General features: G+C 38.1%; 1 protein-coding gene across 1 annotated transcript in view; it reads left to right on the forward strand.

Moving 5' to 3' along the window:
* Window positions 1–686: 686 nt before the first annotated feature.
* The window catches only part of LOC103505168 (transmembrane protein 205), a 21,981-nt gene continuing 10,209 nt past the window's right edge, over window positions 687–12,458 (forward strand). Inside the window, exons 1-2 of the mRNA XM_008469480.3 lie at window positions 687–1,206; window positions 11,239–11,441. Of these exons, the coding sequence (XP_008467702.1) occupies window positions 902–1,206; window positions 11,239–11,441 (508 nt within the window). The 5' untranslated portion in view covers window positions 687–901. The remainder of the gene's footprint in view (window positions 1,207–11,238; window positions 11,442–12,458) is intronic.

Here is a 12,458-nt window from a genome sequence, read left to right on the forward strand (position 1 = left end):
AGATTTCGCGCATTTTGGCACGTATGTTGCGAAATGAACGAGCGGATCGCACGTAGTCCTTAAGCCCCTCCTGTGATCTAGTGATCGACATACCAATGTTCCACTGGAGACTGGAGGGGTTTGGAGAAAAGTCATATCTCCATCGGGATAAGTCAAATCTCGATCGGGATAAACTTTTTTTTTTTTAGCTGAATCCCATTTACCTAGGTATAAGCTATTATTTATTATTTTTTTCCCCCCTTTTTCACAAGATTGTTCCTCGGCACCGTTTTCGCATTCTTTAAAGGCGCATTCTTTTACATCCATGCCTATCCATGGTCGTTTGACCGCAGGTACCAGCCATTTCAGTCGTAATACCATTGTAGATGAATCCCTGAATTGACATACCCCCTAAATTAACAGAACACACTCTTGAGGTCTCTTTTCTCTTGGGTAACCGAGGCGGTCCTATATGAAACTTGCCATTCAGTACCTTGGTTTTGGACCTCCAGATGCCATTACCTTGGTTTTCTGACCAGACAAGCTTCCAGATTCCCTGATTTTTGAGCACCCAAGATAATGTTGCTATACCTACACAGTTGATTGTCCCAATGTATTATAATCCCCCCAAAGTTTCAATTGCAAACAACTTATCCAATAAAAATGTCTCATAAGTGGATGTGGGTAGGTCACTCTTTTACACATTAAACAATTTCTTTGTTCGTTCAAAACTCGGTGTAAAGTGATTAAGAACTAACTTTAATAGTACCTAAATAAATTCAAATCTTTTTAAAAATGGTCGGGAAAAGCGGTTTGCTTTAATAACCGCTAAACTTTAGCTTTAAATTTCAATAGTTTTAATTCTATTAACTCGAGTTTCGAGCCCTTCGAGGGTCCCCAAACTGTCAAAATAGGTATCAAAATGACAAATTTCACCAACGAGCTTTCAAATCTACAAGAAAAACAAACGGCGGAGCCCATCATCCAACCGGACCTGTCGAAACCGATCAGTGAAATGCTTAGACATCCGAGTAATATTAGCAAATACAACCAGTTTTCTAAATACAGACGGTTTCTGTTGAGGGCGCCTCCGCCCCAGACGAATGGAAATGAAGATCTTTCGGATGCCCCCATGGACATTCTAGCAGCCTCCACCGTTATCACCAGAGACGTTCTGGAGTTCTTTAGCAAACTATTCACAAGACTGTACCATTCTAGTTTTTTCAAGTAAGTTTACCTTTCATATTTACCTACCTACTCCTAACTTATCGCATGTGTTAAAAATATCAAGGGACTAAGAGACAATAGATAACTGTAAGGAACGGATGTGAACTTAAGGGTCCTCAAACATCAGTTAGGTTTCCGGATAAAAATCCAGTAAAAACACCAACACCACACCTTTGAAATTAAAAAACTCGAATCCAAGTCAAACCTCAAATCCTTCTCTCATACTCAAACCTATTAGGTTCATCATGGAAAGATATAGTACATACGGTAAACCATATTGAAGACTGAAGAGGCAAGAATTTAAACAATCAAAGAAGTTCTTCAGAACAATGTCTAGTGAAAGGAATAAGGACGGTGGACTTGAATAGATGACATTCCGTTGTAGGGGGGCATAGGAACATTGATTGCTAAGTGGTTTACACCCATGTCAATATGCCTACCCGTATCTAAGTGGGTAGATACTATCTATTGTTTAAAAAACTTTTCAATGTCTTCCAATCATGCAGACTTCATGTCGTTCACATAAGAGGATCTACGTATTCTAAGGTAAGAGTTTGGGATAGAACCAGAAACTTCACTCCTGTTACAATAATTCTTTTGAGAAATAGAAAGTAATGAAGGTGATTTCAAGAGAGCTAGACAAAGTCACAGTACATCAGATACTGTGTGGGGACTTCTCGTACCAAAAGTTAGATACATACGAGTAGGTACTTATAACTTGAAAATCAAAGTAATATTCAGGAATCTTAATTCGTTATGATGTTATGAAAGCTCAAGGACACACCTAAAGATGAAACAATGTCCGACTTGGGACTTGGGGATCAATGTTCTTGGACAATGTAAGGAACCTATTTAAAATACTTTAGGATTACTTCTTCATGATTTCCTTATTGTCAATTTAAAAAAGGGTGGAGTACTGACATTTTGATGGAATTCTAAATTCTAGTTAGGTGCTTATCTGCTTATATGTGTAATAAAAGTTTACATCAATAAAATAATCCAAACAAGATTAATTTTTCCTCCTAGGTACTTAGATACTTTTGGTTTGTTTTACTGTCACAACTCTCAAAGATGAGCTATAAAGACGTCGAATAGAAGTACCCATGTACTTCAAAATTATTATTTTCAATATTATTATGGGTACCTACCTAAATATACCTAATTCACTTCATTGATAAGTGATTAAGTGGTAAATTCCTACACTTACTACACCTACCCACGTTGGTATTGTGTGATCAATTAGATCCAAATTAACGACACATTTTTACGTGGTCTATTCAGATCGGTTTACTCTGAAATACTGGCATTAAAAAGGATCAATTTCTGATAACGTGCAAACGGATTTCTCTCAAGTTTTACAATGTACAATGTAAACTGCAATCGTACAGAAAACTGCAGTCTTACACCTTATGTAAAATATGTACCTACCTACCTCACCTGTCTGTCGAGTATGTATCAATTGTATCATACTCGTGCCTTTACGTCATAGGTGTTACTTTCTTCTTCTTCTTCTTCTTCTTCTTCTTCTTCTTCTTCTTCTTCTTCTTCTTCTTCTTCTTCTTCTTCGCTTTTTCCCTTGTTTAGAGCGTTTTTGTCAGCCCTCAATCAGCCCTAGGTGATCGCTTTTGGGCTGACATACGGTTTTGGCTACAAAATTTTACGAGTGGATGCCCTTCGTGGTCGACACCCTGTTGTCACGTCTCACACAGTATTGTTGAATTGAAATTTTCAATGGTTTTATAATTCTCGAGAAAAGAAATAAAAATTGGCTATCAAATCCAAACAAGATCAAACGATTAAAAAAAATTGTAGATACCTATACGATTATTAAAAAATAAAGTAAAAATACGTGTGCATGTAGATTATGTATTTTGTATGCAATCTTGCAATGAAGATACACTTAGATAATTAAAATATAGTGTCACTAAGATATTTTTACTTTCTATCGTCATTAGGTAATTGTTCTTGCAATTTCTTGACGAGATTAAACGTAGACAACATTCGTGGGTTTTAATACTAGAAAATTTTCAAGCTTAATGTAATCCGTAAAGCCATCTTGGACATGGGAAAAGTCCAGAACTCCAGACATTATGTTCACATCTAGACTATCATTCCAAGTCTAAGAGATTTCAGCAGGTTTGAAACGCTTTTGTAGGATAGTTACCTTCCCTCTTCACGAACACAGAGTATGTAGGCACATCTAGGTGTGATGGGTTGCTTGTCCATTCAATGCTTGTCATATATTGACCGAAAGGGAAGCTCCTAATGTTTATTTTCAAATGTCTAGGTAAATAACGAGAAACAAGTGGAATTTTCTTTTATAGTCTCCCATGTGCACTAGGTAAATGCCACAATATGCCATATGACATAGGTACCTACTTGATCTGAAGTAAAGATTACAAGCGCCACACGTTTTACTTTGGCGCCATACCGGTCTCTTTCATGACAACCAAACTGTTGGTTTGAGCGTGTATCTTGCATTTGACTCACTGCTAGTTAGGTGACGACCACCTTATTTGTAGTTGCGACTCCCATAGTAAGCGACCACAGCCACGGTATCATCCGGTTTAGAGTTGAAGAAGTTGAGTCTGAACGGTTTTGTTGTGTTGAGAATGGGATTCACGTACGTCCCGGCCAGAATACACCGGATGACTGATCCCGGTACGCTAGTATGTTAAGGTTTAGGTACAACAGTAAAGTAGGTATTCAACACATTCCCATTTCCTGCCTTTCCACACTAAAAGTTGCGACTCCCATAGTAAGCAAACACGGCCACCGTATTATCCGCTCTAACGTTGAAGAAATTGAGTCTGAATTAGCTAGACGCTGATTTACTCTCTGTTTATAATCCCTCAGCCAGACTATAGGTGTTACTTTCTATAGTTCGGACTTTGAATACCTATATACAAGGTTACTAGGGAGTACCAAATAGCAACTAATACATGCCAACATCTATACGTATATTTACCTATACGTGGCTTGCACATACAGTCACTAAACAGTCATCAAGATACCTATAATAGTAGATATTATGTTCAGTTCACGGGTAAATGATAGAGTTATCTATAGTCACGAGATGAAACTTGATTTTCTGCTCCCAAACTTTATTCGTCACGTAGGTACCTACATAATTATATTCTATAGGTACCTATAGAATATAGGTACCTATATGTAGAATAGGTACCTATTTAACTCTACCAGATCTAAAGCAGAGTAGGTACATTGGTATATATAGGTACAGAAGTAGTAAAATAACTTCCAAGAATACTCGAAGTCGGTTCAATGACACAGTTTGGCAGTAAAAATTAAAAGTACTTAAGGTACCTACTTGATCTAAAGTAAAGATTACAAGCGCCACACGTTTTACTTTGGCGCCATACCGGTCTCTTTCATGACAACCAAACTGTTGGTTTGAGCGTGTATCTTGCATTTGACTCACTGCTAGTTAGGTGACGACCACCTTATTTGTAGTTGCGACTCCCATAGTAAGCGACCACAGCCACGGTATCATCCGGTTTAGAGTTGAAGAAGTTGAGTCTGAACGGTTCTGTTGTGTTGAGAATGGGATTCACGTACGTCCCGGCCAAAACACACCGGATGACTGATCCCGGTACGCTAGTATGTTAAGGTTTAGGTACAACAGTAGAGTAGGTATTCAACACAAACATTCCCATTTCCTACCTTTCCACACTAAAAGTTGCGACTCCCATAGTAAGCAAACACGGCCACCGTATTATCCGCTCTAACGTTGAAGAAATTGAGTCTGAACGGTTCTGTAGTGTTGAGAATCGGATTCACGTACGTTCCCCTAAGAACACACCGGATGACCGTTCCAGGAACGTTGGTATTCGGACGGGGATTAGCATACCAAGGGATTCCCCTAGGGTTCCTTGAGTTCAACACAGAGCAGACTGGAGGGCCGGTGTAGTTGAGTTTCAAATCGGTGCTGAAGGTTTGTCGGACTTCGTTAAAGAAGGGGGTGCTGCAATAGTCGGGGTTGTACAAAGTGTTGGTTGTACAAATCTGAAAATATGTACTTGTACCTAGGTACTAGGTATATTTATGCATCCCGATATTCCCGATAATAATACCAACTAATAATCCTAATATTAATGTTGGCGTGATCTCAAGGAATACACATTGAGTACCTACGTCTATAGTTATAGGTCCAAGAAGTTTTCATTGTAAGTACCTATAGGACTATATAGGACCTACCTAGATTTTCCCCGTGTGGTGTTATCTGAATCCCCCATCGAGCGCGTCTCCAGGTGGCAGTTTGGGGGTCTCCCTGACAGTTCCAGGTCATTTATTGACCTGAAACCGGGAGGGTTGCAGACCTAATAAGTCTGCTGCTGACCAAAATCCAGGAAACACCTCAATTGTGGACAAGAATATAACGGCCCTAAGTTCTTCGCCTTTTCTTATGTACAGAAGGGGTCGGCGTTTTTCGTCAGCTTCTCAATCAGCCCTAACTAGGGTTATCTGGATCCATGGATTCCCCATCGAAGGCATCTCTACAGGTGGCGGTTCGGGGGTCTCCCTTACAGTTGCAGGTCATTTATTGACCTGAATCTGGAGGGTTGCAGACCTAATAGGTCTGATACTTACCAAAATCCAGGAAACACCTCAATCGTGGACAAGAACATAACAACGCAACGGCCCTAAGTTCTTCGCCTTTTCTTATGTACAGAAGGGGTCGGCGTTTTTCGTCAGCTTCTCAATCAGCCCTAACTAGGGTGATTGCTTAGGGCTGACATTTGGTTTTGGCTACAAATTTTAGGAGTGCATTCCCTTCGGACTCAACATTTGCTATTTCTTTAGCAAGACAAATTTCAGGCTGGTCTACTACCTGTTTAACGTCCCCCATCAGCCAGACTGAAAATAATAATAATAAGAAATAAAAGAAAGCAGTGAATGGGCTGTTAGCTAAAATTAAGTTTGTTAGGAAGTAGGTAGTGTAGGTACCAAATTTATGACAACATATAGGGCTATGGACTTACACCTATAATATGTATTTTATGTATACTTACACCTATGTATGTTATGACGTCATCTTTTATCGCACCAGGGCATCAGAGGGAGGGCACCTAATATATTTTTGGCAAACTGATAAATCATAAACACACACGAGGTCTCGTTTTCTTTGATTTTATTGAAACTAAAAACTCTGTGCACCACACGTCCGGGCGAATTGCCAGTAATTATTGCCCGGTAATTCTAATTATTTATTTGCTAAGTAGGAGTTTTGACATTTTTATTGCTTGTGTTTCTGAACATTAATGCAAAAAGAAAACGAAAAAAATCTGGGATATACCAGCAGCTTATGTGCGATAAAAAGAGCAAGATAAACATTTCTTTTACTTTTTACGCGAAAGTGTTTCTTAGAGTAACAGAGGAGCTTAAATAATTATTTAGTCCATTAAATTAGGGAAATCCCCGTTTTATGTTCATGTAAGAAAAAAAAAATAATACAAGGGGTTAATAACTTCTCTTCTTAATCCGAACAAAAATGGAAAAGTGAGCATAAGACTGCTACTTTTGGCTTTCTATCTTTCTAAGAATCTGAACATTCTGGTACACAAAGTACCACCTCTAACTTTAACTAATAAAATTTGGTTTTAGCTCTTCTAATCTCGTTGGTAATCTGTAACTCCCCACATCACTGCACAGGTAATTACTTGGCAATGGCAACTGTGGTCTAAATTAAAATGGTAATCCTAATAAGCATCACGTAGTGTTGGTTGTACAAATCTGAAAATACCTATAGGTACCATTTATATTTATGCATCCCGATGCTTACTAATACCAACTAATAATCCTAATATTAATGTTGGCGTGATCTCAAGGAATACACATCGAGTACCTACGTCTATGTATAGCCATGGGTCCAAGAAGTCTTCTTTTTGTAGGTAGGTAGATATAGGTAATAGATTTTTCCCGTGTGGTGTTATCTGGATCCATGTCCAACAATAAACCTATTCCTAAGTAATTATTGTAAATAGTTATCGTGTTATTATTTTTCTAATAAGAAGTGATGGAAGGTGACTGGGAGGAAGGCGAGATACGAGGCGGGAGTGTCTCGCCAACAAATATATCAAATTGAATACTTCGATAGATTTTATGTTGATTTCGTCTTCTTCTTTGGTGAGACTCTTGTGAAACACTCTAGAGTAGTCTACAGTAATTATTGTAAATAGTTATCGTGTTATTATTTTTCTAATAAGAAGTGATGGAAGGTGACTGGGAGGAAAGCGAGATACGAGGCGGGAGTGTCTCGCCAACAAATAAATCAAATTGAATACTTCGATAGATTTTATGTTGATTTCGTCTTCTTCTTTGGTGAGACTCTTGTGAAACACTCTAGAGTAGTCTACAGTCTAGGATCTAGATCGTAAAGCTTGATTGCAAGTTAAACACAGGCATAAAGATTTTTATCCAGTTTTTATCGTTTACAAGCTTATGGGATTTGATAGGCAATATCTCCAATAGTCCCAATGAATATTATCTCAGGATTTCAGGTATCTAGGCTTTAGGTCAGTTTCGAAATTGCAGTCACAGAGACACAGACCATTTTAGGCGTTGAGTTGTTAAGCTGTTAATTCTTAAGGCAACCATACACGTTCCGGTAGGTATTCTGTCTCAAACCCACCACATACGTTATGGTCGCTGGACAGGCCTGGGGACCGTAACGTGTATGACGGGCCTTAGGCCAAATTCAAATTTGAAGAATTCGATGAAGAAAGCAGAAACAGACAGTGATAAACATCTTTTTAAATTAATATGTACCTATTATGTTTTGTCCGCGGCGAAATGGATAATAGATAAAATCTACAAACTGCTTAAAAATTAAAACTCACAAAAAGTCAATAACTCAAAAACAACAGGTACCTACCTAACCTATCTAACTTAGAGTGTAATCTAGACTCCTTAATGGATCAGTTATGATATATGCACTTTACTATGACCTGAGACCTCTAGTCTGTAGAATCTGACTAGTAAATCAATCCATCCTTTAATGCATCAATAGATATTATTGGCCGAACGAAATGAAGGTCTAAGTTTTAACTCGACCGTTTTGCATTTAATTTGGATGTTTTTTCCGCTCTAACTCGCGATTGTCTGGTTAGATTTTGATGAAATTTGGTACATGAGTTTATAAGATCAAGGCACGTCGATTTGAGGCCCCAGAACTGAGCCGGGCAGTCGTCTCAGCTTGGGCAAAAGAGTCTGAGTGAGGTCTACAGCTCACAGAACTACTAGTTAATACCTATTTGGAACAAAGTTCTAGAAGAAACTTTGCGGCGTAGCGTCGGTTAGTAAGGAGCACAGTGACACAGTCAATCCACTAGTAACGCTCCTTATTCAGATCGGTTTACTCTGAAATACTGGCATTAAAAAGGATCAATTTCTGATAACGTGCAAACGGATTTCTCTCAAGCGTTACAATGTAAACTGCAATGTCTGTCGAGTATGTATCAATTGTATCATACATCAAATACTCGTACCTTTACGTCATAGGTGTTACTTTCTATAGTCCGGACTTTGAATACCTATATACAAGGTTACTAGGGAGTACCTAATATCAACTAATACATGCCAACATCTACGTATATTTACCTATACGTGGCTTGCACATACAGTCATTAAACAGTCATCAAGATACCTATAATAGTAGATATTATGTTCAGTTCACGGGTAAATGATAGAGTTATCTATAGTCACGAGATGAAACTAGGTAGTTAGGTACATACTTACACACGTACCTAGTTACTTTCCTAGGTATTACTTGGAGATAGAAGGTGTCTAGAATGTAAGAGAAAATACTAAGACTGTGTAATGTATTGGATAGGTCAGTTACTAGACTTATGAGCAGAGAGCTGTTTCTATCAAGAAGTAAAGATAAGATAATATAAGCAAAGTAACATAAATCCAACGTTTTGACTTCATAGGAGACATTATTAATGTTTTATTTTGACTTAATTACTTTATTATCTACCTTAACATCTACCTAGAATTATTTATTTGTTTGCTAAAGTACGTAGATTACATTTGAGCGTGGGCAGGACCAAATAGATTATGCTGATATGCTGTCTTTTTGCAGGGAACTATTTTTAATGATCTCTATGTATTTGTTATTGCTGGTAGCTAAGATACCTATAAGTATTAGTACATAGGTAAATAATTATGTACCATGTCCGATTACAGACGAGATAATACTTTTCTTTTCATGCTATCTTCTGAAATAGCAACTTTGGCAAGCGCATCAACATTTCGCGGTCAAATTTCCAAATGAGATAATGAACTATTCAGAGAGTTTCACATAGAACCTATAGTTTTTCACGGAGCTTTGCCAACATCAGAAAAGATGACCTTTCTGTCACGTTCTGTATCACGGTGCTTTCAGATTCACCTTTCCACTGAAAATGAAATGACACACTGACCTTCACATAGAACAGGTTAATGAATTGTTGCGATGCCGTGCAATTAGTGTTATGTTGAGGTGGGTTTGCACCAACAGATGTCACAAATGTGGAAACTTGACGAAGGGATTCCGATTTTTCCAGGGATGCGTCGGTAATATTTGAACTGATCCATGTTCTTGAAATGCAGTTTGACAGTCTAACACACTAGTAGTTACCTACATTGTTTTGGCTAGAAAACTTATGAGGTGGGGATATATGCCATGTTCACCTCTGATGTCATCACTGAGAGTGGGGTTTACCAAATCAGAATTGAGTTCAATCCAGAATTGAAGCCAAACCAGACTTCGTAAAACGCGGTCTAATACTCGTAATAGTTTCCTCGTTAACCAATTTTCACACTCAAGTCAACATCCGGTATCACCGAATTCTAGCAGGTTCCAATGCCATTTCATGAATCAAAGTCCATGAACTTTTCATCATTACAAGGCTGAATCCTCTGAAGATTAAGACAGAATTTGGGTGGGTAGGCCTCAGATCGATCCTAGCAGCACGTAGATCTAACATTGTCAAAGGTCATTGGGCTTTCCTGACTCATATCACGGATAAGGATTTAAGATTTAAGCGGTGGTATCCTGAATCCTGCTACTATCCCAACATCCTCACACGAAGAGGAGAAGTGGTCGACAAAACTGGAGTAAGAGGGGATGCCATATAAAAACATTGAGTCGTTAAAAGGAGGATAATTGATAACTAATTGATCCAGCAACTTTCACACATACATCTGGAGTTTGGTGGTTCGTGTCCAAGTCCATTCATAAAATTTAGGGGTAGGTATTTATCAGAGAAGAACTAATCTTTTTCTCTAAACCATGATCACATCTACATTCTTCACACAAAGACTAATCCCCCCAATATATACATTAACTTTTCAATATTGGTAAATCAAAAAATTCAGTTTGTTTTACTATAAAAACTTGAATTTCGTCTTTGAATAGTTTGAATCCTTCTTGAAAGAAAAACACTTCAATTATGTACACATATATATAAGGAAGAGATTTACATATGTACCAGTAACACAGGCGATCATTGCAAGGAGCTGTAACCAGACATACCACTGAGTGCGAGTCCTGACAAGAGATGCCATTTCGAATCAAAATAACTATAAGGAGTCGAAAATTTTCACTAATCTAGTCTCAGAAGTTTGCAATTCAAATGGACTGTCTTTTTTGGTTGACAGGTTGATGAAAAATGTTTTTATTGCATTTTCGAACCTAATATCGTGTTCGTGACGGCACTATCGTAGGTACATGGTCATGAGTCGTGATGAAATACATACAACATATCTCATTTCTATTTCTTTATGAAGTGAGATATTATAGTCATATATGACTGCTAACCCTTTCAACAGCTCAGGTCATATCAGGCTTTATGTCGACTCGACCAACCGTCGATCGATGTCGACGGAACCGTCCACACTGCCTTGAAAACATTGATTCACCTCTTCACCTCGTAGACACAGCTTAACGTCATTTTCTTCTCTCTGCTCTAGAATTCTAGTGTCATTTCTGTTATATTGATTTCTAACGTCACTCTCTTCTCTCTGTTCCAGGGTTCTAGTGTCAACAACTCAGCCTGCCCATGTGATAGCCCTCGTGTCAGTATTAGTCGTGGCGACCATAGTTGTTCCCTCCTCCCATTCTCCCCAACAGTCCTCCAATTCCCTCCCTCGTCCTCATCCCTTCACTAGGTTCTCATATCTGTGTGCGTTCAGCTTACACATTGGCTCCCAGTTCTGGATGACGTTCATGTCTGGTAAGTTCTATTCTATTCTATTCGAATTTATAGGCTCTATTGTTGTAGCGGCTTCAGCAGTAGCCGAATGGTGATAGCGATAGCAGACTAAAGAAAAGATATCCTTCCTATTAGCCATACACCGGGGTGATGGTCTCTAGCCATGTTTAATTGACTCGTCCTGAACCGCAGTCTACCATCGCGCACCGTGAGGACTAGTGGTTATTCTTTAAAAGCAGAGGGAACCTTTTGAAGAACTGCCAGCTAATGAAAAAGAACTTTGACAAGTTTACATTACAGTGAAAAATAACAGTAATTGTGAATTAATAAAAGTTATTTTTCATTTTACATGTCAATAATGGACCTTCAAAAAGTTACAGTCATGAGATAAATTCAAGTCATTCATGTACTTGATATTCAAAGGTGTTTTCCCAAGTCCTTGGGTGTATGACTAATAAAAATTCCAAGTTTCTAAGAAACAGAAAACTTCCAAGTTACCTTCTGATGCCAATTTGCCCCAAGTCCTTGGGTGTATGACTAATAAAAATTCCAAGTTTCTAAGAAACAGAAAACTTCCAAGTTACCTTCTGATGCCAATTTGCCCATAAGACAAGATTGTTGCGAATCTGCCAAAAGGGGCCTCACCCATACACTCCTATGGGCCAAGGCCTACGAATTCATTTCACATAAATAGTGGTTTTCACCAATGCAATGGCCTAGTTGCAGATTTCACTAATAGGCAATTTCCTAACTGAACAAAAAGGAGTCATTAAATAGATTACCTCTCTTACTCTAGAATCTAGATTACCTCCTTTAATTCTAGAATTACCTATTTAATGACGCCTTTGGATGATTAAAAAAATCTCCCATTAGTAAAAAATCTTCCATTACTGCTGTATTCTTCATAGTTTTTCTCTAACTTTGTTACTCCCTAATGTGCATTTAGGTCCTTGATAAAAAAAAAAAAAAAAAAAAAAAAAAAAAAAAAAAAAAAAAAAAAGGGAAAAAAAAAACGCGCCCCATTTTTCTTCTTAAAAA

Source organism: Diaphorina citri, unplaced genomic scaffold, assembly GCF_000475195.1.
Source record: "Diaphorina citri unplaced genomic scaffold, Diaci psyllid genome assembly version 1.1 scaffold9, whole genome shotgun sequence".
Taxonomy (NCBI): domain Eukaryota; kingdom Metazoa; phylum Arthropoda; class Insecta; order Hemiptera; family Psyllidae; genus Diaphorina; species Diaphorina citri.